At 40.9% G+C, this 27,072-nt stretch overlaps 1 protein-coding gene across 8 annotated transcripts; it reads right to left on the reverse strand.

Moving 5' to 3' along the window:
* Nucleotides 1-580: 580 nt before the first annotated feature.
* On the reverse strand, nt 581-26,845 carry larp1b (La ribonucleoprotein 1B). 8 transcript variants are annotated; one of them, XM_082516825.1, is made up of 21 exons: nt 26,672-26,844; nt 26,036-26,408; nt 23,661-23,722; nt 22,200-22,256; nt 21,154-21,379; nt 19,140-19,313; nt 18,308-18,433; nt 17,984-18,152; nt 16,034-16,178; nt 15,485-15,662; nt 14,538-14,728; nt 14,162-14,236; nt 13,326-13,685; nt 9,305-9,419; nt 8,900-9,069; nt 8,370-8,476; nt 7,279-7,439; nt 6,979-7,123; nt 6,141-6,250; nt 4,264-4,391; nt 581-3,955 (listed from the first exon to the last, which is right to left on the reverse strand). In XM_082516825.1, the coding sequence occupies exons 2-21, from the start codon at nt 26,394-26,396 to the stop codon at nt 3,683-3,685; spliced, it is 3,333 nt and encodes a 1,110-aa protein (XP_082372951.1). In that variant the 5' UTR covers nt 26,397-26,408; nt 26,672-26,844; the 3' UTR covers nt 581-3,682. The 8 variants fall into 8 exon arrangements, with proteins under 8 accessions (XP_082372951.1, XP_082372955.1, XP_082372953.1 ...); XM_082516829.1 differs by having other exon boundaries at nt 8,900-9,066; nt 9,305-9,416; nt 26,036-26,845; XM_082516827.1 differs by having other exon boundaries at nt 9,305-9,416; nt 26,036-26,845.
* Between the last annotated feature and the right edge of the window lie 227 nt (nt 26,846-27,072).

The raw sequence follows: 27,072 nt of genomic DNA on the forward strand, positions 1-27,072 counted from the left end.
ACTCTTCTAAGTGACTTCTTCAGTCCCAGCCAACTGCAGGTCTCCCCAACCTTTTAAACAGTACCTTTGCACAATGATTGAAACCAGCCCACTGAATGAACAATGGGCTGTGAGGTCAGTTCTCTCTTAGGCAGCTTTCTTGTCATTTCTTTAAGTAGTCTTCAGGAATAGTTCTCCTGGCTTCTTGAAGAACATTCAAAGCTCATTTAAATGCTGTATGTCAATAAGCTAGAGATCCAGACTGTGGGGAGGCCAATCCATGACTGTTAGCAGTCAAAACTGCATGGGAAATGATTTCTGACAATTCCTCAATATTGGACTTTCTGACGTTAAGTCACAGGGTGTCTTTGGATTCCTTGGGAGCTGTTCTGTTTTTGCTTTTTCCCGAACCCATGCACACACTTTTCAGTATGAATTGCTTCTTTAGGCTGTTAAAAGGTGCGAGCTGTGATTTTACAACAAAAACTAGCTTATCAGGATAGGCGACTTGGCAGTGAAAAAAAATAATAAAAAAAATGCACAAACCCAATAGAGGTAGGGGAGTCGGAGAGATAAAGTAGGACAGATCACACAAACACAATTTTGTACAATCAGTATTTTATATTTTTTTGCATTTTACAATTCATCAACATGCACTGCTTTACCCTAAAAACACACTCAACACCACACTACCAATAAAACAAATCACTTCTCAAAAATCAAATGAATAATGGCAAAATGATTTTTTATAGTATTTACATTTTTTTCCCGTTAAAGTCAGCTCTAAAACACATTTTAAGTTCATTGGTGAAATAAAAGGAAAGTTAATCATTAAAGTGCTCTAGAGCACCAAGCCTCAAACAAAATATAAACTTCAAGCTAAAATATACTGTAGTTTTATGATGCTAGCTCACACCCATTATTCCAGCAGAAACTTATTTATTTTTTTACATTTTTTTTTAAACATTTTTATTTTATTCAATAGCAAAAAGCAATTAAGAACTGCAATGCTTACCTAAGACTATTCCATCCATCAAATACATGGAAAAATAAAAATAAATTATACTACTTCTGGTTGTAAAATGGGACGTCAAGTGTCCCAAATGAATTTTTGCAGGCTGTAAATTAAACAAAAACTAAAACATTGTAGTTTAGCTGCAATGTCTGTCAGAGAGTAAAAACATTGTTATGGAGCAGCAGCTTTGGTGCGAGTCCTTCACTAATTTTAAGTGCCCCTATTATGGGTTTTTTTTTTTGGTTTGTCCTCTATCCTTTAGTCTGTAATAGTCCTCACTCCTGATGAACAACTTGAAATGCCTCTTTTACAGTCTAGGCTTTTTTCCATGACTTGTAACAATGTCCACCTTGTAGCTGTAGTCAGTCAACCATCCCCCCCCCCCCCCCAGTTTCCATTAATCTGACAGTATCTGAACATGTTAGCTTCATGTGTGAAAGAGCACCTTTTCACTTTTCAGTAAAATCTCAGACTAAAATCTTACAGGCGTAATGTGACCACACATGAGTAGCGGTCACTTTTAACGGACAGGCACGCACAGGTTATGACTGTGCACGGCGTTAGTGCATCTTTGTGAGTCACTGAGCTCACAGTCAATGCCCTAAACGGCAATAGCATGAACACAACAACATTTGATCTCAGCCACTCCCTTTCTAAATTGCAATAACAATAAACATTTCTCCATGATGAATTTTTGCTATCAGAGCCTGTGTGGGAGCGGTACGAGCTCTCTCAGCAGCACCATGCAGCACAAACACAGACTGATGCCAATGAAAGACAGAGCTGAACATTCACAAGTATGGTTACACTTTGCTAAACATCTCCCCAGAAAAGCAACAGTTCTTTTTAGCAGGTTTAATGTGGCTCTTTTGTCATTGTTGTGGAAGAGTATGAAGGAAGCCAGAAGAAAAGAATTCTAAGGGGACCTGAGTGTGAATGACTAACAGCCTGATGAAGCAAGCAATGTGTGCACTGTGATGTCACCTACAAGTGAGCAAACCCTGGATAATCCTCCTTTCTGAAACGTAGCCCGACCAAAATGTACAACAGTGGTTTACCTCATTTAACTAATAAGTGGAAGATCTCAGTTTCAATTCTGAGAGGAGACACAAATCTCTTTGCGGTCGCTTCAGGAACGGCACCCGGTGTAAAAATCTGTCAAATCAAACATGTGGAACGACCCGCTGTGGTGACACCTTGTGAATGAGTGAGTAACTTTATCACCTAATTTTGTATTCAACATGACCCAAAATAAACAACTGACACTGTGAGCTCGTCAGGAAAGTCCTAGAAAGTTGATTATCTTCATTCATCCAAGTGACTTTCTCAGTCCTGGATGAGGGATGAGACATTTTTCCCACAGAAAAAAATGCTACCTCCAGATGAACACATTCAACCTTCTGGGATTTCTTTAACTGGGTGATTGAGGAAAGTGTTTTCACTGGTCAAATCCAAGGGCTCTTTTCCATTAGACTTCTATAGGACCATATGTTTTTGCAGCCACAGGTATCGCCCCCTGGTGGCTATTTAAAACAAATAGTTTTAGCTCTTTTCCTCATAAAGACAACATTTATCTACTTTCATTGTATCCTTAATGACGAGGTCTGATACCTCAGTACATATCAATAAAGACGTGGTTTGACGAACATTACAATAGTTTGCGGGTTTCTCCGAGGGTAGCTGAATAGGTAGAGACCAACCTCACTACCGTCTATTGCTCACCCAGTCATCTTGTTCTATAAGCAGGCATGAAATATGATAGGAACCACTCGGCTCTGACAAGAGCATCAAGGGTTACTTCTAGTAGGCTTTAAAGGGGTAAAGAGATAAAACACTTCCACACTGGCTTCACTCTTTAGAGCTAAAAAGTTGCATCATTCTCTTATACTGTCTATGGTTTAGTGTTAGCATGGTGTATGTTACGATCACGCTTGTTTCTTTAACTCTCCATGATCACATGTACTGCATTAATGGAGCCAAATTCCCAGAGACTGTGCTTTTCTGGACAGAAAGGAGCTAAAAGCAGAGCCTTACAGACAGACGGTGCTGCAATAATGGACAGAATGGGGTAAAACATGTAAACCTAATCTAGCAGACCCCCCAAAATAAAATGATAATATGGGCACTTTAAGACTCAACTTTGATTGTCATGATAAAAACAGAAGTTTATATCCTCAGAAAAGAAAAGAAACAAACAAACCTGCAAGTGTTTTCAATTTTAAACACATCTGAATCCCAAATAATCAATTAGGAAGACTTTTAAAAAAGCAGAATGCGGACTATTTTACTTAATGAGAAAACGCCCGACATCCTGCTGTATCAGATTAGTCACACTGTGTGCAGTGTCTGTTATCTTGGCAACTTAGAATCACAGTTTAACAGCCCTATATAGACCAGCGCGGCTTACATATTGTTGAAATCAAAGTATTTGTTGAATAGTTTGGCATCTGAAAAGGCAAAATGCAGGGAATGCATTTATTTTTGTAAACGTTATGAGCTGTCAGGTGAACACATTCAAGCTCGCTGCCTATGCTTGCTTTTAAATGAAATGCACTGATAAAAACAATCAAATTGGATCAACCACGCTCAGTCTCTCTTCACACCCAAGCAGTTTGCCTCTGAAATGAATGAGCGCTGCAGCCGCCCCACTTTGCTTCTTTTCAAACCCACGCTTACGGGAGGGGAGCTTCATTTATTTGGTGCACCACTTTCCTTCTTCCCGGCTCTGGCTTCTGTCTTCTTGCCCTGTGCAGATGTTGTCGCTGCTGCTTTCTGGGCTTTGTCTTTGGGTGTGGTCTGTGCAGCGGCAGAGGCTGAGGCAGACTCAGCTGAAGTGCTGGAGGATTTGGAGGCCTGCGCGGGCTTTGAGGTAGTGTTGGAAGGATGTCTCCGACGCCTCCCTTCATCCCCAGCCGAGGACGAGGTACGCCTCCTCCTGCTGCCATCGTCTCCTATCGGGGGCTGCAGAGAGTCATCACAGGAAAACAAAGCGTAACTACGCGTGGGACAATAGATCACTCACGAGAATTGTTCATTTTTGCTGAGACCAGATGATACAGTTCTATGACTGCAGGCGCAGACTGAGCAGCTCCGAGTCTGTTAGTGTTTCAGTATGAAATAATGATGTTAGAATAATTTTATATGAGGATATGCTAGCTTCTCTTTTCGTTAATAATTCATTTAGCCCAATAAAACTTGCAGGTAAAGAGCACTCTAGTGTGGAGATAACATGAAGCATCCTTTCAAACTTGTAGCCAGCAGACACTCACCACCACCCTGAAGTCCTCCAAGTTCTTGAACTGCGAGAGGTGTTCCTGCAGCTTCGGATCAATAGGCTGGTTCTTTATCTTTGAATATTTCAAAAAGGCCCAGAACTTCTCTAGTCCATACAGCTGACCTGGAAAGGGAAATGCAAGGAAGAGCAGTTTCATTCAGTGTTGAATTCTAGGTAAAATTCAAATGCCTAAATGTAGGGGACATTTTTCTAGTCAACTTGTATCAAAAGAAGAAAAACAAAGGAGGGCCTAGCAAAAAAAAAGTTTGGGAACCACTGGATTAACTGCTTTTCCATTCCAATTTTGTACCTCCTAATGTGCATGGTCATTGTCGTAGCAATGCGTCCGAGTGTCCTGTGACATAATTAAATGCAACGTAAGTGCTACAATAAAAGTGGACGTCGAGGCAAGGATGTATCTGTATATATACTCTGTGTCTGTGGCTTTTCATCAGAATCGAGGACCACGCTGGAAAAATGGCGGTTTTGAGTTTCATGAACGAGGCGCTCTCATGATGCCACTGACCAGCCAATTGGTTACATGCAGTCCTCCTGCTTGGATCGCTTGGCTGAGCAGGTACTAATCCAAACTAGCCGATTTAAACAGCTCAGATCTACTTTGATCTGAAAGCCAGCTCTTTTAATTTAGTCTGCTAATACCGGATACTTGCATTTTCATAAAATTAATATAACAAATACTATTAGTGGTTAGGTAAGAGGGAATACACGCCACATGTACTGTAGCAGAATGTTTTATAAAGATTGGTTGAGTCTAAACAAAAACAACCACAGTTTGTTTGCTTCACTGAGTCAGTGTTGAAATGGACTGAGAGAACTACATTAACGCCCTCTTCTCTTTACACACTTCCACATTAAACTGAGAGGGTCAAGTGAACCAAAGCTAAGTCACATGTTGGCCTTCTTTAGCATTTTTATATTTAATTATATGTAAATACTGAATATATTAATAGAATGTTTAGAATTTTGGTGTTTTTATGAAGCATTTATTAACCCGCTGGGGGTTTACCGCGGGAAGAACGGCAAAAACGGCGTTTTCTACGGACAGCGCTAGCAAACGCTCTCTACTTGCGAGTGAAAAAAGAAAAAGAAAAAACACCCCTTCCCTATTGGTGTTGAAGTTTATAATGTCAGCCAATCAAAAAAATGATATAGCAACATGTGGCACTTGGTTGTTTAGGGAGAAGGGGAGAAGAGTTAGTGTGTTGTGTAGTTATTGTTTTGTATTGTGTGTCAGTTATACTGCTGAATGTCACATTTGCTCCAAAAAAGCCACTAAAGGCAAATTCTAGTGTAAACGCTGTTCCCACATAGAAAACTGGACTGATGCACCTCCTGCTGACAGACCTGCAGGGTTTAGGCCTGTGGTGTTCTCCTCTGTCTTATGCTTAACAAAAACTATTTTTTGGACTGGCACAAATAATTTGTGTGTCTTCTTATTTGTTGTAGAACACCTGATTGTTCTGTAAATAGTTTTAAATGGTTATATAAAAAACGCCTGAGGCCTTGGCTGCATTTTTAGGTAAATAGTACCATATAACTTTGTTGTTTGCAAAACTTGTGCATAATTTTTTAGAAATGTACAATTTCTATTTGCATTTCAAGTTATGAAAATGATTCGTTAAACATGTTTGTGGGTTTTACAGTAAAAAATAACTTTTTTCTACTCGGATTTTGAATTTTTTGTCTGAATTTAGATCAACTGTGCTAATATAGTATGCCAAAATGAAAACATAACTTCCCACACTCGTACACTCGATCACTGAATATGGGATTTATTCAGAAGAATCTGCTACATTAGTGAAAGCAGCAGCTGACATTTGGGAGAGCCTGTTTACATTTCATGTTTATTACCTTTCTCAAAGTCTCTGAGGGTCTCTTCTTGAAAGTCTTTGAACAGATCTAATCTGAATCTCTTCTCCAAACCGTAGCTGTAGTATCTGAACAGACACTCCAATCCATACCTGCAGGGACACAACAAACACTTCCTTTCACTCTGAGTTACATGCAAACAAATATCACCGAGCTTCAAACCTTGCTTATAGACGTTAGTGTGTGCACATAATGATGCACTGTGAGAAAATGGCTGGGTGAAAATGCAGCGCTGACAGCGAAGCAGTTGCATCTCCAACATTTCACAACAATGGATTCCATTCTCTCGTGGATTATTTACAGCTGTAATGAAGCTGTCAGAGGAACCAGACAGACAAGTATACTGGTTTCTGGTTCAGACAGGGTGAGCTCCAGCAGGAAGAGACATTGAGGCTGCTACACTCTTACACTACAGGCACTTTCACTTCAACAGGCAGGGCTGTGCTACCCACGTCTTTAAACAAGAATTTAGGTTTGACTGAGAAGCCCTTTAGAGTCACAACAGAAGCAGTGTTCACCTTTAACCTCATGCTATCGAACAATGACACTGCTTAAACCTGCAGGCGCTCCAATTCTTGAATAACATCAATAAGTCTTTCAATCTGTGGAAGTGGCTTGTTATTCCAGAGTCACTATCACCACTATGTGAGACACAAACACAAAAAACACTTCAGGGCGTTTTTTAGGGTGTGGTTGTAATTGTGGATAAGTGACACAAACAAAGCAGTCTGTGTTTGCTGTTTGCTTCATTAATGAATGACATTTACTTCTTATCCCTAGGGCACAGACGCAGAGCTCAGGATTTAAATGTCCGCCTCACCTGTAGTTGTCTTTGGCATCTTCTACAGCATACTGTTTGAACTCCTCATACATCTTCCTGTTGAAGTTGTCCCTGAGGAAGAAGGACCAGAACCTGAACAGAGTGTTCATCTCCTGAGATTGCCCGATCCCCAACCGTTTTCGCTCTGAAGGGAAAAATTCAAGAACAGGAAACAGAGAAGGTGACCATTTCATCTTGTTTTCGGTACTTCTTTCTCAAAGCTTGGAGTACGTGATGGTGTACTAGAGCTGAGGAGTACTTAGAAGCAGTATTTGTGGAGGTTTTTAGAGGTCTCTGTACCATTAAGGCACCGTCGGCGGTACTTGTGGTATCCCTGTTGAGTGAAGCCATTGTCCCTCAGCAGCTCATGGGATGGATGCCAAAATTTGGGCAATGACTGAGGGGTACAGCCGTAACTTCCTGATAGCGGGGCTCCTTCTGATGGAGAGGCATTGGAGCTGCTGTGCAAGGATGGAGGAAAAAAAAAAAAGATGTTTGAGAGGCAACGGGGAAACATTTAGTTGCCAGTTTATTAGATAAACCTTACAAAAACAAATCTAGACTAACAAAACAAAAAGCAGGATTTTTGTCTCATTTCTGTTTGAAGTGATAATGAGCCAATGACAACAAAACCCCCAAAACAAAGTGTGGAATTAGGCTCGAACGTTCCCCACCAAAAGTTGATTTTTTAAAAAAAACTTTGTGTAAATCACATTAGCACCAACTTCTTTTCATAAAAAGGATTATACGTCAAGCAGAACAACTGCTTGACATATAATGGAGAATGACTGGCAGGGCGAAATGAGGAAGCGCTCCTTGTGGGTTCTACTTTTTGCTCGTCACCTGTGAGACACCATCAATGCAGCCATAAAAAAGGAAATGTCACTGACATGGCAGCTCATCCGGCTCATGAAACACTTCTCTATTTAGTTCCCACAAAACAACAAACGTGACTTTGACCTGGAGACCCATCAGGTGGCGATTGTAAATGGTAAATTGACTGATTCTTATATAGCGCTTTTCTACTCTCCCGGAGTACTCAAAGCGCTCTGTACAACATGCCACATTCACCTATTCACACCCACTCATACAAGCACTTCTAAACACAAGTGCAAACTAAACTACATTCATACTCCGATGAACGCATCGGAGGGCAACCTGGGGTTAGTATCTTGCCCAAGGATATTTGGCATGCAGACTGGGGAAGCCAAGGATCGAACCACCGACCTTCCGATCAGTAGCTGATCTGCTCTACCACCTGAGCCACAGCCACCCCACGTTTGACTCAACTCTGACCGTAGGAGGAGCAGCGATCCTTGTATTGGGATGCTAACTGGTCCGTCGGCCAAATGTGCAAAAAACCAAATTACACTCAAATGAAAAAGTCAGACCTGATGGACGCAGAGCGCGGTCGGTGTTCGCGAGAGTCCATCACCCAGCCTATGTGAGCCTCCTGGGGAGGGTTCGAACTGTGGCTCGTCTTCTTCTTCCTGGGCGTCTGGAACAAACACCAGGACAGGACACTGGTTAAATGAGGCACAGGGCGGCTGTGCTGCCTGACATTTTTAGTTTACTTTGTATGTTTCATGGTTTTATTTTAGTTTAAGGAGTGAGGAATGATATATTTATTCAGTATTTACATATTTGATCTTTTAAACCAATGTGATACCACAAATAGAAAACCGGCAGCCACTGTTTGTATTTGTAGGAGTGGCCACACTCTTACTGTTATGCACATGTGAAAAAAAGAGTTAGGACAAACAAACAAACAAACAAACAAACAAACAAACAAACAAACAAGGGAAAGGAAAAGTTTCACCAGCAGGCCTGCTGACAGACATCAATCCATCTGTTGATCTGTAGTCTGGCAGATAAAGAGGAGCTTTGCTACTCCTTGTATGTAAGGACACCGAGAGCTTACCTGTCCATCGATGGTGCCGGTCTCCTTCATCACAGGGTAGAAACGTGGTGTCTTGCTGGGGTCCTGGCGTCCAGGGGTGCGAGGGGTTCTGGGGGTCCGGGGTTGGTGAGCTCTGGGCGACTGTGGGACCGTTGTGGGCACAGAACGAGCCAACTCTGCTCCACTGTCTGCTGAGAAGCCCATCATTGCCCCAAAAAGTTATTAATTTATATTTACTGTCAGGTAATTATCTGAATATCTACCATCTTTATGTCTACAATGCACAAAAAAAGCCCATAATACAAACAAAATCACATCCTACACTAGCACCGCAGTGTGAGAGGGGTGTGGTTTAAACTGCAGAAGGTAGCACACAGGATGCTCGCTCATATGAAACCTGCTTCACCACAACTCTACAAACCCCACCTGGCATGGGAAGAGATGGGACTTCCTGGTTTGGGTCAACGGGCGCTTTGGGGGTGAGAGTGTCGAACTCATCTTTACTGATGACGTTCAGCTTCTTGAAGTTCTCCACTTCCTGCTGGGGAGCAGAAATGTGACAAAAGGGGGGGGAAAAGGAAAAAAAGAAGAGTTAGATGACCACTGATCATCACCATTTGCACTCCTTTAACACGGCCTTGAGATCATCTTTTATCCAAGCAGAAAAACAACAATAAATGCTGCACTTTGAACCGAACACAGATAAAACAAATGATCCTGTTGATAAGGTAACAAAAAGAGATGAGCTGGAGGCTGATATTTTTTAAGCTCTTAAACAAAGTAATATAATTACTGATCCAACACGAAGCAATTCACTGCAGCCCTGAAAACAATCTTCTTATTTAGTTGATTTCTTAGTGACAAATCTCAATTTTAAGTCAAATTAATCAATAAAAGGATTTCTGCACTTCCCCTCAGATACTACATTTGGCCGTTACAGGCTGTTTAAACTGATAACACTTCACTATGGTGGTAAAAAACACTCACACGCCAGCAGCTGCAGCCATGCAGGCCTGTGTGACACACAGCACATGTGTCGCAGACTTTGTACTTTACACGTCAGCACCAGACAGAGGGGGAAGAAAAATATGCAGGTGGCCTTGGTGCATGTGTGCTCAGGCAAAACATTTCCCACATGCTTTATTTATTGACCAACCCTTGAGCCCATGAATGAGCTGACCCCGTTGAAAACGTCTTCACAGAGCAGCTTGAATAAAGATTCTTATAGTTGATTCTGCTTTTGTGGTTGGCTTCATTTGTCATTTTGGTCACCGTTATACCAGCAAGCTTTCATTTCTGCTCTGATTTTACAGCCCCAGTTTGTTGACAGATGCAGGATTAAATGATTCTTGCTGAGTGTAACAGATATGTTTTTGTCTTTGTGAGTTGTGGACGGCTCTGACGCTGCCAGTGATGAGGTGGCAGTGTGTGAGAGTTCTTGATGTTTAACCTGCTGCTCTAACTGTTTGGTATTAAAGGTCAACTAATGACTCCTACTTTCTCCTTTCAGTTCCCCTTTGTAGACCTTCTGACCCAACACTTCTCCACAGCCCGTGCATCAACTCCTCATCGTGCTCTTTTTGTCCTGTTACTAATACTACAGAGACTTTTCTCCACTAATAGACATGTTGACATCAGTTTTTCTTGTAAGTAATTACAGAAAAGTCAATGCTAATTTAATGCTCATTTAATTCAAATTTTACATACGCATGCACGCAAATCATAGACCCACTTTCTAACATGCATCTCAAATTTATTTGGAACAGCTGACCTGATAAAATAAGCCTTTCAAACCCCCCTTACGCTCTAGGAAAGTGGCCGTGTCTCTTAATAGGCAAAACATGCTATCAAGAAATGTATCAGTTCACCAAAATAATATTAACAAGCCTACTTCTTGCAAATTACAAACTAAATTACTTTGGCCAGCATGCATTTTATATGGATTTAAGAAAACAATCGCACTTCTAAGCTATTAATTAAGATTTTTTAATGTGTTTCCACGTTAAACATCTTCAAATGATTTAAGTCTGCTTCTGTTTTTTCTTCCACTACGAGAACACCCTTCATATGCTGGTAAAAAACAAGTAGACATTTCTGTTCTGTTCTGAATCCATAAAAGTCTCTTTTCACCTACTGATCCACTTCCATGTAACTGAAGGTTACATCATCTATGCTGATGAATGGGACCAAAGTGTTTTAAACTGATGATGTGATTTATGGTGACCTGCTACTGACGTTTGGCCATCAACATTATACGATGCTGTAGTGTTGTAAAACCTGAATATACACTGGTGCTGTGCTATAGTTCTGTTCTAATGTAAGGCTTGCATAATGCTGTGTGACCTATAGTCAGAGTTTGTACATGCACTGTATCCACAGAAGAGGCAGCTTTCAAAAGGAGGTCGCTGAGCTCTGGAAGCAACTGTAGTCTGGAGGCTTGTATAGTGGACAGTAAATGGTGCATTTATTTTTGTCCCTCCTCTGCACGGTGTGAGGTTTAACAGCTCTGTCACAATGTCTTCATGTCAAAGTGGCATGAGTGCCAGTAGTGCTTACGCTTTAAAGGAAACCTACAGTTGAAAGCAACCAAGGGCTACCCCAATGCTCCGCAGCATCATTCAATCATATACCGTCTATATATCCACTCTAGTATGTGCAATTGTGTTTCCTGCTGTATAAGAAAGAAATGTAAGACAATGCAACTTCACAATGATCATCACTGAAGAGGTGGTGCAGACAGTAATGGTTATGAGATATGAGCCCTAATGCAACCATAGCAGAGTGCTTTGGTTACAATACAAACATACACAGACTCATTTTTCAGCCCAGCATTAGATTTCTGATCCATCATGTGGCAGTCTGCTGTGTCATCTAGTTAATTTGTTAGTGATTTCCATATCAGTGATCTGATAACAATACAATTTAAAACACAATTTAAAAGAACAATATGGTACATGTATATTGTGCTAAATGTCAGGTGTGGCTGTAACACTGTTATAACTGCTAGAATTAGAACACAATGCATAAAACGCAAAAGTTAAAGCAGGACTTGTGAGCTGTGGAAACACAAGAAAACTCTCCTGGATAAATTCTTCAAAATCAAATCTGGCGGAAACGGAGGATTCGCTGATAATACAAACGTTTATGGTGACTTTCTAAGTCAGCACTTTGGACCAATAAAAACACTTATTTCTTCTTTGACAACTCCTCACCTATTTAAAAAATATAAAGGCTGGAAGTTAACAGAAGGATGCTGACACAGTTGTTTGTGCCTTTCGGGGTATTTTTGCTCCAACTACTTAACAGTTTATATCAAAGAAGTCTGGGCTCCAGGTTTGCTGAGTCTATCGCTTCTACCCACTGGCTGTGCATACGTAGTATAGCCTGATCTGTATTAACTTCTCAAAGACCCTCCTATTCCACAGAGCCGGGTGGGCGCACTTAGATAGCCTTCAATAATGCATAAATATGTCGAATTCCAAGCCATCAAACATTGTGACAGCGATGGTGACTGAATAACTGGATGGGATGGTGATGGCTTGATGCACACCAGGTTTTCTTACCCTTTAAAATTTGTAAATATTACAATTAAAGTTCTTATTTAATTAATTCTCAGTTTTGGTAACAACCTCATTACAAAGTCCAATTAGACCTTTTGGACTCGAGTGTTAAGTCTAAATAATTTCAGACTATAAAGTTTAAATGTGATCACCATATAAAGCCCACTACACCAGAGAAATTCAGAAGAATTCATCCATGCAACACCAAAACAAGCTTAGCACAAATCCTGGAATGATAATGAGACAGCTAACTTAGCATGATCCAGAGTATTGCCTAATAACTGCAAAGCAGTTTCAACGTCTAAAATCAAGTTAGAGTCAATGTTTCCATGGATGTTACGTTAGAACTGACATATGCAAACACATACGAAACTTGAGCAATATTCTGTGAATAGCAGCGAGATGCAAAGGCTGGTTTGTTCAGGCATGATTTGCTACGCTGTGTGCTGTACGTGCATGTCTGTACTGGGTGTTTCTTTTCTAGTGTCAGTGCAGTTTTTTTTTTTTTAACCGCTCTCTGGCAGACCTGCTCCAACACGCTACATGATGACTGTAAGACTTTTTTATTAGCTGTCAGTTCCAAGCAGAAAATGCTGCGTACTGATCTAAAAATGCAGGTCGTCTGTATGTCCAGCAGGTAAAAATAATTTTCCCTATATTTGATCCATACATCATCTTCTAGAAGATAATGACTTTATTTTGATTTTTTTTTAAAAAAAGGGAGTTTGAGTATTTGGTGTGGTATTTCAGTCATCTATAAACTTTTAAAATAGATAAAATATACAGCGTTCACTGATGCTATACGAGTGTATTACAGTCTAGCCTTTAAGACTTTAAAATCCACCATTAACGTAACGCGTACAGTATGATTTTCACGTTCGTCTTACCTTGATGCACTCGATTGGCTCCTCCCCCTTCCACAGGTCCTGTTCGTAGTAGTACAGCCCGTCGTTGATGGCTTTGGCCAGGTCGGCGGTAATTTTAGCTCGGGACTCATGGTTACCTGTCCGATCCCCACTGGGATGCTTACGGATGTAGGGTGGAGTCTGGGTGACGATGAGGATCTTGTTCACATCCTGGTCATCCAGCTCATAGTCCGAGTCGTCCTCATCTAAACAGTCTGTGAACTTGTTCTTCCTGGCCGCCATCTGCTCCATTTCCTCATCGAACATGAAGTCCAGCTCCTCCTGGTCGGGCTCTGCCTGTGGAGGAGGCTGCTGGCTGGGAGGAGGCGTTTTACTATCCCCCTAGACAACACAGGGAATACACAGCCATTAACAAAGGAACAGACAAGACCTGCTGGAAACGAGGTGTAAACACATAATAAATGTGATTAAGCCATCCAATTATATTAGGCAAACAAACAGTCCAGAGTTATACTGATCCATCATTAATACAATGTTTCTTACACGCATTTCTATTATTAATGTTATATTAAATAACAGAAATACATCTGTGAATAATCCAATTCAGTTCATCAGCATCACCCACTGCACACTCCAAAAACAACCACAAGGTTCATCGCCACCGTCTCTCTAAAGCATAAAATCAGAATTATAACTTTGTGAAGGACTTAGCTGTAACACGGTATAACTAATCCCCTATCGAGTTCATTTGTGAAGTAAAGAAACAGACATGCAATATTTAAGTAAAAAAAAGAAGCACATGGAAGAAATGGCAGAGGACAAGCTTGGATGAGTGAGTGCTGGAGGAAATACTCAACTGCAGAGGAAAGGCAGTGAGGCTGGAGCGATGTGGAGAGAGAAGAGCCGGCAATGCACACTTCATCACTGACATACTGCCAGGAAAAAGATGGAGGAGATGGGCGAAAGGTGTTGACAGTAAACACAGAGGAAAGGAGAAGACAAGCATTATGACGTAGTAACAAATGAGAGACAATGGAAGGGATGAAAGATGGAAAATATGTTTGAAAACTTTTAATTTAATGAAACCTGGTGAAGGAGTGAAGCATGCGTGTGCCCTTCTAGTTCTGATTGTTATGGCCATAATTTCTACCAGTTACCATAATAACATACTCAAAATTAAAGCAACCCTAGGCATGAGGGGAGTGGCCCGTTTCACCTTTTTGCACTCACTACCTTTGCTTTTGCAGAGGGCTGCCTATGACGTTTCTCAACCTGGATCCAGGCGTCAGGGTCGGGCTTGGGGGCGAGGGCATCTTTGGAGTCATCTGTGGCCGGTAGAGATTCCTGGCTGGAGGAGCCAGGGTCAGGGGAGTCCTGAGGCTGCACGGGATCAGGAGGAGTCGCTGCCTTCACAGGTGATGAAGCTGAAAACCCCGACACGTAACACAGACAACTCAGTCAACCTTGTACAGAGTAAAAAAAACAAAAAGCTCAAAGCAACATAAAACTGTGCGTTTAATCTCAATACCAACAACTCAACAATACCTGATATTAGAGAAACTGAACTGTTTTTGATGACTAATGGCAGCTTTGTCAGCTTGTTTACAAAGTGTCCATCAAAACCTGTTTTTATGACTTCCAGACAGCGTCATCTTAATTATTAAATTTTAAAAAAAGAAATCATAAATATGGATGTTTAATTTAGCATGGAAAAATAAAAATAATTAGACTGAATTAATCATTCAAGCATAAAGATGATGCTTTTTTACAGCGTCAATAAATCTCATGATTTCAAAGCCAGTCTGTCTACTGTCTCTCTATCCACTGTGATTTTGTGCTTCTGCAGCCATTGCTCCCAAATATGTAGGCTCATTTAGTAAAATGTTCCAGCAATGTCATGTTTGTGGTGCCTTCCAGCTGCGTTTAATCCACATTTGCTGCTCAACTGAATATTTGGGGCAGTAGGTTGGTGAAAACCGAGTCAAAATAAACTGTGTGTTCATAGTTCACCCAGTGTCAAAGGGGCCGCTTAGCGGTGCTCTTTAAATAGAACTTAATTTTTGTATAGCAAAGGGACACGACACCCCAAAGTGCTAACATTCTATATATATGGGGTTTTGGATACACACTATGCATCTACATCATGAGATTTGCTGAGAGGATATCATTAGGATACTGACCGGAGTTTGTGGCATTGAGGGTCTGTCGAGGAACAAACTCAGGACAGTTAATGAGCTGGGAGAAGTCGGTGCGAGGGGAACCAACGGTGGTAGGGGTGGGAATCGGCCAACGCTCAGGGTCTGTTTTACAGCGGATCCTTTCATCAACCAGCTCCACCTCTGTGCTGCTCTTCAGAGCCTTCAAAATGCGAGATAGATACCAGAGCCAAGCATTAAAGTCAAGGCATGTAGTTAAGAATATAAGAACTTTTAGTTTAGCATTGATAATTTATTAGTCCCACGTGTGGGACTAATAAAGGTTATCTTATCTTATCTTATCTTATAAAAAATAAATAATTACACACACACTTATTTTTAAAACATTTCATTTGTCATGAAAAGTAGCACTCCATGACTTCTCAAAGTCCTTCACTGCTACCATCTCTACAAATGTCAAACTTAGCACGATTAGAAGTTAAAAACTAACCGACAAAACAAACACTGATGTGACAAGAAACAAGCTTTACAGCCTGAGCACACGCAGCATTTACACTGGTGATGTGATGCTACCTCAATGATGAGGCTGACGTCAGTGGTGAGGGCCTGCACTCTGTGGAAGCTGGCGATGAGGGAGATGGGGAGGAAACCCTGCGTGTCCATTTTTCTCCTCAGGAAGAAGTCTCGCTCCAGATTGTGGAGGCTAAAGTAGTACTCACTGAAAAGGAAGGACAACATAATACATTTAATCACCAGCACAAACAAAACAAAGTTGTTTAACAGTCCATAAAGGAGATCCGTAAAGGAGCAGATTACCCATTTTGAAGTATTATAGTGAAGCTGGCAAATTTGTGCCTGTGTCCCTGAGGCTCCATTGATTTCAGGAATCAGGAACTATTCCCAAATAATTTACAATACTCTGTGTTACAGAAACATTTCAGTCTAGTATTGAGGTAGAAACCTGTAAGTCACCAATACAAAGAAGTATAAAAAATATATATTAAGAAATCATATTTTCTTTTATAATCCTTACCAAAAAAAAGACATAGTCTGACTTTAGCACCATATCTAGACTGGAAGAGCTCCCTGCTGACTGCCTGTCACACTATTTGAAATCACCATGGCACACTTTAGTGCCCACCCTGCGGGCGGCAAGCAGCCAGAGTAACGTCGGCTGAGTGAGCAGCCTGAATAACGCTGAGTGAGATGAGAAAGGAGAAGACAAGAGTGGCCTCTCTATCCTCCCTCACCCCTTCTTCCTCCCCTCCTCACCCTCTAGTAGTTTTTTCCCCAGTCACTCCTGGGTATAATTCATCTCCTGTCCCCTTCAAATCACTCAGACTATATTTAGCATTTCACCTCACCCTCCAGTCTGAACAGCAATGAGGCCCAAAAGTGTCAGGCAGACAAGCAGTGGACACTGCCCCCTGCAGGCCACCCTGAACCCAGATCACGGCCTATCATACATGTACTGAGACATCCTCACCCCTCTTCTATAGACATTTCTATCTCATCTCTTTCAGACGTTATTTTTGATCACACTGGTATGAAAAATGCACTACAGAAATAAAGACAGACCTTAATGAATTTATGGTCTTAAACTGAGTGACTTTTAAAAGGATACTCGAGGAAATGTTTTGAGGAAATAAGAGAACAACAAAAATCCGAAAACACTTCACTTACTATGTTACACAAGGGAAGGAAGAACAGGAAATTTAGCTTTAACGGTGCCTAAATGTCATTACTGACTATGAAAATGTGATTATTCATAAAAAGAGAGACAAACTGAAAAGGAAAATGTATCTGTATGGAATATTTTCTTCAATCATCTGGATGCGTTTCACTGGAACAGCAGCAGACAGAAGTTTAGCATCATCTCAGCAGCAGATCATCACTTTCGTCCCATCGTCCACAGTTCATTCTCGTTAAACCTCCTGTCATATTGTTTTCTTCCGTTTAGGTGTTTGCACTGGTTTTCTTTTTGGCTTTTCCGTTTCGTTCAGCACATTCCTTTCAGTTCTGCCACAAACACTGCCTCGTATTTCTGTCCATTTTTTTTGTTGTTGTGCAATTTTCTGCGTTTTCCGTCCTGATGCTTTGGATTTCACTATGATCTATCCATGCGTGTTCCTCATGTAACCTACCCATTTTGTTTGTAGCTGTTCCAAATTTTAGAGGCGGCAAACATCTTTTGCCACACTCCATGTTGCATTCCCATCTTGAAGCAATACTATTAGTTCAACTAACATGTCTCAGGTTGGGGTGCTAAAATTGGCGAATGGATTGCGCTGCATATTTGGACCTGCTCTGGTATTTGTTTGAGAAATGCAAACTACAAAATGACCTGATTTTTACAACCTTCTACTTAATCCAGAAAAAAACATGTCATTGCTTAAAATAACCAATTTTTTTTTTAATTTGAAGTATGCTTCATGAAGCTGGAACATCGAGCTATTAATAGTAAAAAGTAATAAGAGCCTCCATAAGATAGGACAATATTTTTTCCAGGTATTAAATTCTTACATTTGCCGTTTGATGTATTCCTTAAGAAGCTTTTCATCCACCGTGTACATCTGGAATTTGTTGCCATCATTGTAGTAGTAAACCATGTTGGTGCTAAACTCTGCAGGGGCCTGAGCAGAACCATCAGATGACTGAGAGTCTCCAAAGTTGAGCGGGTATTCATATCGTCCTAAAAACAAAAGAACAGAAGGAACAAATAATGGCATATGAAGGAGAGAGAACACTTCAAAAAGCTGGATTTTCTTGTCTTTGACAGAAATTGCATTGCTGATGATTCTGCTTCCAATTTATGTGTGGCAATGAATGAAAAACACTAGTCTGCACCTCGCCCACGACCTCTTCCGCGTCCACGTCCCTTCCCTCTTCCTCGTATTCCTCCACGAACACTCCCACCGTCGCTCCGAATGCTTGCAGCATCGTCGCCATAGTCCCGCGGCTCTCTTCGCCAACCTATGAACAGGAAAACATACACTCATGATCAAAGCCTACAACTTCTTCCATGTACCGCTGAAGGGCATTATTAAACTTTTAGATTTAAAACTACTAAGAAGTTGAGTTGAACAAGAAACTCAATGTAAGTAAACTGCTTTTTTATTTAAATAGTACTCGTCTTTAAGTAAATTTAAAGGATTGTAATCAATATTTTGTAACTGTCTAAAGCTTCAATATAAAAACAAGTTGTAAATAAACCCTAATAACAGCCAGATCATCTAAACTAGAAGGACTACTGTCAGCACAGATGATAAAAACATAAAAATGTCCACCAACATCCAGTTAGCTCAACAGCTTTATGACAAGCAGCAGCAGCCTGTTCTCGTTGCAGAGATCTGAAACCTTTTAATATTTGTTTTTATTTGCAGGAAAAATTACAAACATTTGGTTTTGTTGGCAATTTGTATGAGAATAAATGTCAAAGAAGCTTTAAATCATCCATCTGATGCAAGATATTCGCCAAATTAAAAAAAAAAAAGTCATGCTTTCATTGAGCCATGCAGTAGGAAAAAAGCCATGTGGACACTAAAGACAGATGGCAGCTTGCTGAGCAAATGTTAAAAAGATACCAGAGAAATAAAAAGCAAAGCCAGCCCAGCGAAGTGAGGAAGAAAGAAAAAGACTGAAGACGTGAACAGTAAACAGTGAGCTCGAGGCCACTTACTCCTGGTGCTATCATGCGCCCTGTTATTATGGAGCGTTTGATTAGGCGACGTGAGGTCAGACGAGTCATCGATGGGCTCTGTGTCTGAGCGTGCTGGGCCCCTGCCGGGCGTCTTGGCATCATCATCCCGGGACACTTCCTCCAGCGGCAGAGAAACCCACTTACGTTTGTTACCTAACGATGATTGCACACCGAAAACAAAGCTTGTAGAGTTTTGGTCCAAAAGGGGGGGAATAAAAAAGATCAAATCCAGAAATAAAGCTGCATGGTGACTAAAACTGCAGCGTAAACCTTTCATCATAGCAATGAATGACTACTTAATCATATTCCAGGTTTGTTTAGCAAATAAAGGACTTAAAAGTCTTTATTCTCATGTACCCATAGCTTCTAGGGTTTTTGTACTAATGCTCTGTATTCAGGTTTTGTAGCCACATAACTGCAAACCATGTGACATTAACTTGTTTGCCATTTTGGATGTGAGACGCTGTAGCTTCAGTATCTAATGCCTCAGTCACACAGGCCTAGAGACTAGTCGGTGTCCAGTTGTGACGTTGTGGCTGTAATGTCAATTCTCCAAGTACGTGTGGTTGCAAACCCCCCCCCAAAAAACCAGGCAGGCATAGCCCATCCACACAGACCGTCACACTGACTGCCTGATAATGACATTTAGGTTACTGGGACTCAAGGAAACTGTAGCGGACGCGCAGACGCAGAAAGTATGATCCCCACCTGCCAATTACTTTCTAACTGTGGAACACAAAAGTGCAACACAAACCGGGAACAGAGAGCGTTTGCCTTCAGAGTTTAAGTTGCGCCTCAGTGCTTCAACCAACAGGGTTCAAAAGGCACAGCTTCTACGAGGTTTTCTGTTTCTGATTTGCGTTGCACTTTTTCAAATTTTACTACTGATGGGTTGGCGAGTTTTTACAGACCAGCATGCAAACTATGGACTACTGATCAAAGTAATCAGAGTTAGGTTTTGGGTGTTATTAGGGTGTTAACCGATTTCACCTAGTGACTGCCAGGAAACTCCAAGGACCACTCACCATTGGATCGGAGAATCCACATTATTCCCTTGTGACCGGTGGTTATCAATCATCCAATATGATGAACAACTCTTGCAGATTATGTGCATGCAAGAAAAGGTTAGGATTTTAGAGAAATTTCAACTATAGCTGTTCATGGAGTAGGTATTTGGTCTCTAGGCCTGTGTGACTGGTGCTTTAGCAAATCGATTTCACAACAATGGCAACTGCCATCAATCTCCAGCAAGCTCTAGTCAACTGGATGGGGGAAAACTGTTTCCCTTGCAACTGGTGGTTGCCACACAGTCACTGTGTTTTGTTGCTTCATTTAGCAGCTTTTTGCATCTCTATAGAACATTTGTGTCAATTACTTCTACATAGTCTTGTAAAGTTCTTATTAACAATGTGATTCAGGCATTTTGTTTAATGTTCACTCCTACACTACTCTTCAAATTTTAAATTATTAAAGTTTGGCAGCTGATTTAAACGCTATATTAGGTCAAAACATAGTTTAAAAATGTCTTTTCTTTTATTTAGAAACAAAACTTTTCGCTTCTAGTTTAGACATCGAGGAGTTAATGAAGGTGCTTATCTCTGAATGGCTTCCACAAAGATTGGTGCCTGTGATGTTTACAATGTAGGAGTGGATCATTGGAAGAGAAACACGTAAGATAATCACAGCAGAGCATGCACCAGTCTTCACCAGCCAGCAATTACAGAGTTAATACAGTTACAGACATGCTAAAAAATACAAATCATCACAGTCGAGTGAAAAATATGCATCTCCAAATTTGGAACTCAAGAAACATCTGTATGAAAAAAAACCACATTCTGGAGATGAATAACTTCACAAGACGGTGATGAAATGTGTGTGAATCAGAATCAATCAGGATTGTAGCCGCTGTCATTAGCCTTATCCAAACCATTTAAGAGAGAGAGAAAGAGAGAGAGACAAAGCTTCATCTCATCAACGACTTGCTCTCCCATACCTCCTCTCTTCCTCAGGTTGGCACTCTTGGCGTCCTGTCCTGCTTTTGACTCTTCATCTTTGGTCAGCTCTCCCATCGGCTCCACCTGAGCCTCCTGGTTCTCTTTGCTCTCACCTCCATCATGGCTGCTCTCAGATTTTCTCTCCGGTCGCTCTCTTTTCTTCTCCTTATCTCTGCGCAAAGACGGAGGCTTCTTTCCATTGTTGTTGAGGACATTTTGTTGTTGCTAAAATTTTAAAGGGGGGAAAATACCAGCTGTTAGTCACACCTTTATAGAACAATTTCAATTTTGCGGGCTTTTACTAATATGTTTCCTGCTCTGTGGACTTGAATTCTTTGCACAAGTAAGAAAATATACAATGCATTCTTTTAGATGCAGATCAAGTTTAATCTTGGGGCTTAAAAAAACTACACTGGCAGAAACAAGCACCTCATTTCCAACACTGTGACAATGACAACATTTTTAATAACTTAAATATTCTTCGTGATGAAAAACACATCAGGTGCTTCTCCAGTTAATCAAACTTTACATTTGAAGATTTTTAAATGTTTCCTGATATTTTTAACTTTTCTGAATTCATCAGATCTTGAACTATACTGAAGATTAAGTGCTGGAGAATCAGCAGAGATTGAGGAAAAGGAAAAATCTAGAGTCCCTTTAGTTAGTTATATTTTCACCGCTGTCGCCTGTACCTTACAAAACCTGAAGTAGTTGTTAGAAGAACCTGAGGTGAGTTTAAAAATTTTCACAGTCAACTGAAGACCTGTTTCAGCTTTATCGGGTTCTGAATAATCCCCCCCATCACACATCTGACCATGTGAGATCAAAACCAGAATACCTTTTTACATTTTATAAGACAGCCCCTTTTTAAAAACCTGCACCAACCCTCTGCAAAGCTACACCCTGAACACTTCAGAATGCTTCTAGCGCTCCACCTAGTGAGCAGAAATTAGAAAAATAAATCCATCTTTGACGCAGCTAGTAGAAGCACCAGAAAACAAGCTCTCATTGCTTGTAAAAGAAGTTGCATTCACACATATCATACCTCTTTGGCCAGTTCTCCAGGCGTAGGCCAGTTAGTGATGTCACTGAAGTCACTTGACTGTGAAAGAGGAAGAAAGACTGTCAGGTTTCAAAGGATGATATAATGATCAGGAATCTTTTCATTTGCTTTTTGGGTGAGCAGGTAGCACTGAAGTGCCCAGCATAGAGAAAAAGGAGGTCAGTGCTCTGTGTGTGCGGGGAAAACTGCAAACAACCGTGATAAACACAGTGAGTCAATTTCCACTGCTGAAAATTCCATAAATTTGGGGAAACTGATATGGGATCAAGGTTAGGCAGACAAAGGGTACACACTCCAGAAGTGATGAGTATGGTGGGCAGAAAAAATAAACACAAACTCAAATGCTGATTTCTCTAACCATATCCATTCTACGATATGAAGCGCATCAAACAGAAAGTCGACTAACTTTATCCTAAAGGGATTCAGGCTTTTAAACAACCCCTGCTCTAATGCATGAGTACTGACCGAAAAAGCTTCTGTTCCAGTTCATCCCAAATTATTGTTTTTCAGACACGATACGACAAAAGGAGTAGCAGTCATTAGAGGTAACAGATCATAAGCAGAGCAAAAACAAAACACAGAACTCTATTCATATGTAAAGAGTGGTGAACACAGAAACCGAGCGTGCGAGAAATACTATTTAAAGTTATGAAACTACTTGTTACATTTTTCTAAACACATATGAAGGGACCAGGCTTGGTGATTTGATGTATTTAACATCAGTTTGCTTATTATGTGCATGACTACCAGACAACATTCAGTAACTGTGTAGTAATGATAATATGGGGTCCTGTAGAACTGTGACTATGACCCTGATGAGGAAAGGTCTGCAGGTTGCATTATAATTCCCCAGGTTACATAAAAGCCCACAATATGTGGCAAAAGCATGACTAGATAAGATAGTATGTCACACTTTAAGCACATAAACTGGGTATTAAAAACACAGTGTATCAATCCTCAGTGGAATTAAAGATCCACTGGGCGGATGCACTACTAAACGCTTCCCCTGCTTAACAATCATAATATGTATTTTTTTGGTCAATAAACATGACCATTTTATATATGATATTATCTTCATATAATCTAAATCCCTTCTAAATGTGAACTTCAAGTAACTGCAGTGGAAAAACTGGTTGGAAAAGCAAACAAAAACCACAGGTCAGCAGCTTAAACCGGCTAACAGTCAGGCTATCAGCAGATGGTTATTTCCCATTCTAAATGTCAGTACCTACGAAAATCCACAGGCAACGCAATGTGAACATGTGATCATTTTATAGTGGTTTATTTGCCAGGAAGAAAAGACTACAAGCAAAAACATCACTCTTTATATTAGCCGAGACATTCAACAACACTTTGTGGTTACTTTGCTGTGGAAATAATTAGTAAGATGTGAGCAACTATGGACATTAAAGAAAAGGATAGAAACGTAAAAAAAAGGATTACCTTGCTGATTTTTCTCGTTCTGGGCTTGGTGGCGCGGACGACTTTCGGAGCATTTTGCTGATCTGCGGATACACAATCAATAACCGAGAGTGAGGTCATTATGTTTGAGAGACAGGACAGGACTAGATCCAAAGGGGTTCAGTCCTTTTCAACTCTCTGAATTTAAGAAGAGCTTTGAGGAAGTTTCCGATTGAGAAAGGTTGCTCAACACTGCAGTTAAAAAGTCAAGTTATCTACTCTTGCATGCGCTGCTCTGCTGTGTTTGAACACCATCGGATATTTCTGTCAGTACAGAAAGAATAAATGTGCTCCCCCCAACGGACTAAGTGACACGACTTGTTGAGGGTGTTTTGTGCACAGGCAGCACCAGCGGTATGTGGCTGCGTCTCTGCAGGCTGCTGTGTCCTGGGAGTGGCCCACTGCAGCCTGACAGCTCCTATCAGCTCGACAGTGGATGGTCAGATTGATAAGAGAAACAGGGACGAGGCTTCCATATGAATGGGTGTATGCCTGAATGAGCCTTCAGACATCCACCCACGAGACTGGTTGTACAGTGACGCTGTAAAACGATGCCTGTGGTCTTGCAAGAGTCGTGCGCTTAAAATATAGCTCCCTCCTGGTTGCTCTGCGCTCTGACACACATTCACAACTCAAATTTAGCTGAACGGTCTGAACTCAAGAAAGCTGTATTTCAGAGTCGACTGTCACGAGTACGATAAAATAAATGCAATCACTCAGTGACCAATCAGCAGCCTCATGAGTCAATCAAATGAACTGTTGATACTGAAATGATCAACTGATTGTATGTTATAGATAGAAAGGTAATGCATTCAGTTGTGATATCTGATTAACAGAAGCAGAGCTAGAAAACAGATTACAGACAGACTTGTGTTTAATTTTACTCCTCATTGCCGGCCATGAACCCTACATCCTACATATCCCACAACGCCTTGATGGCTTCTTTCAACTAAACTTTTCCTACCTTCTAAACCTCCAAATATCTTAAGCTTTACTACCCCCACCCACACCCATTTTTAATACAAGCTTTCAGCATCAAAGTTGATGTGTTCAGGTTAATTTATTACTAACACTAAGAGGAATCAGTTAAACCTTATGTACCATCACTGGCCTGCTACTTCAATATTGTTATTCATCGACTAAATGTCTTTTAGCTGTAGCTTTAAATGCACAAAAAGATCACTCTCTTATAAAGCTTAAACTCTTCTGTGCATTTTTAGGGTGTTATTTGATTCTGTATTTTGCCTGAGTATGGGTTTTCTTTCTTCTCATTGTTTTTGTGTGCCCTGTACTGTGTACAGTTATGTGTACTTGTTATGGTTGCCACATTACATGAGTAAATTAAATAATAAATACGAAACAGATTTTAAGAAATGATCAGCAATCAGGCAAAAGCATTCATGACACAAAAAATGACCCATTTGTGTCACTTTGAAATGAATAGGAATGAAGGAATGTTTAGATTTTTTTAATCAATTGAGAAATTAAATGTAGCTCCATTTGCAAACCTCACTTTTTTTATCTATTATTTTTTAATATCAAAAATACTTGAAGCTTATCAATGTTTTCCAGACTTGGCTCAAGTGACTTATTAAGTCAATTTCTTTTTTACTAAAACAATACCAGTGATACTGGTATCACTCATAATTGTTCGATTCTTTCAAAAATAAATACAATCATTAGATTACAACCCTGTCCCGTTTTATCTTATCACCTGTTCAGCCACTTTATTCTGATACTTTTACTAATGACAGTGAGGAGCTGGCTGGCCGGTGGGAGGAACTGCAGACAGCCAGGCCATTGGACATGCAAAACGTGCTGTACAGCAGCAGGAACAGTTAGCCAGGCTGTCTTGGCGCTTGCTTACTTACTTATTTGTTTTTACAGTGTCAAGCATGTATGCGCGACATTAAGAATGATTACGTCCCACATTCAGGTTTTCGTGTGCTTTCACTTCACAGACACCAGCTCTGACCCTCGATCAAGAGGGAGAAAGCAGCACGAGAGTTAGCTGGTGGTGGCTAAAAGAAGTAGCAGTTGTCAGCAATCAACACGTGGTGCTACGGAGCAATCCGAGCACAGAGGGGGATGGGGCAGTATGCTCCCATCAACATCTCTCGACCGCTCTGACATTTAAGTTATGCACTCCATTCAACTCTAAACGAGCCTAAATGAGATATGTCAGGGATGTGCAGCAAAGATTAATGTTGATTTCTCTGCAGTGAAGCTGCTAAAATGCTGCAAAGCAAAAAACGTGTTTAATAGCTGCGGCTGCAGAGGGAGCTGTGTGGCCAGCTGTTACCATATTGCAATGTTGAATCTGTCTTAATACATGATTTTTTTCAAATCCGTCTCACCTTTGTCTTGAGAGCTAGAGTTGGTGCTGCTGACCGGCACTCTGCCCGTGGTCCTTTTAGTCCACGGGTTGACTTTCGGCGGAGGCGCTTCAACAACTTTCTTCTTCACCGTCTCAACAGCCGAGTCAGCGTTACTACTTTGGTCGTTTTCTTTGCTTTCCTTTTCTATATCCGCTGGGCTCTTGGGAGCCCCGGAGTCGTGGCTGTCCGCTAGTTGTTTTTCTAAGACTTTCTGCCCCTGATCTTGTCCTTTGTCCAAGTGAGCACCCTGGGACGTGTTTTGGTTCTTCTCCACCACTCCGCTCGGGCTGGCCGCTGTCAAACCCGAGTCAACCTGAGCACACTCAACCTCTGTGGACATCCTGCTAGTTTCCTAACAGCGCACAGTGTTAAATCCAGTGTGAATTGTTAGTCCTTGCTCTCTTATCCCCAAGAAAAGTCGTGAAAAGCTCAAGGGGTGACCACATCCACAAGTTGAAGTAAACAACTTCTGGGCTGGACCTCGCTAGCCAGCTAGCCAAGTAGCTCTTGGAGCTAAGTCCTAGCTAGCTAGCGACCATGCAGAAGTCAGCGAGCCCGAACTAAACGTTGTTGTTTTTCACTCTAATTGACTGTTTCGTATGAACAAATAATTACCTTTGAGTTTGTAGTTTGTCACCATGTAAACCACTCACACTCTATTCTGTCTCCAACGAGTTTCTGTAACTTTTTCTTTAAAACAAAACTACTACAGCGACCTCCTCTCTGGTTCCAACTCCACGCTACCAGCCAGGAGCTCGTGGAGCTACGCTGTAAACAGTGACTCTGGTGCCCCCAGCGGCTACGTACTGGTAATGCAGCATTTTTTTTTATCATTAATTTATGTCACTTTAAAAACTATATAATATGGAATAAATGTGAAATGTTGTTGGTTTGATCTATTAAATCAAACCATCAAGGGCAACTATGTCACAAAATAACAGTGATGGATTTAGTTGGGTTTTTTTTCAGTGAAAACAATCTACACTTGACACCCTTGTTCAAATATTTATCAAAAA

Source organism: Aulonocara stuartgranti, assembly GCF_965226115.1.
Source record: "Aulonocara stuartgranti genome assembly, chromosome: 19".
Taxonomy (NCBI): domain Eukaryota; kingdom Metazoa; phylum Chordata; class Actinopteri; order Cichliformes; family Cichlidae; genus Aulonocara; species Aulonocara stuartgranti.

What these genes read in the sequence shown, in the direction of transcription:
- larp1b (XM_082516825.1), bottom strand. Translation starts at nt 26,396, where the DNA reads ATGTCCACAGAGGTTGAGTGTGCTCAGGTTGACTCGGGTTTGACAGCG. An exon ending in CAACCTGAGGAAGAGAGGAG is followed by an intron (nt 19,314 to 21,153) that starts GTATGGGAGAGC and finishes AATCATCGTTAG; the next exon opens with GTAACAAACGTAAGTGGGTT. An exon ending in AGCCAATCGAGTGCATCAAG is followed by an intron (nt 9,420 to 13,325) that starts GTAAGACGAACG and finishes TCTGCTCCCCAG; the next exon opens with CAGGAAGTGGAGAACTTCAA.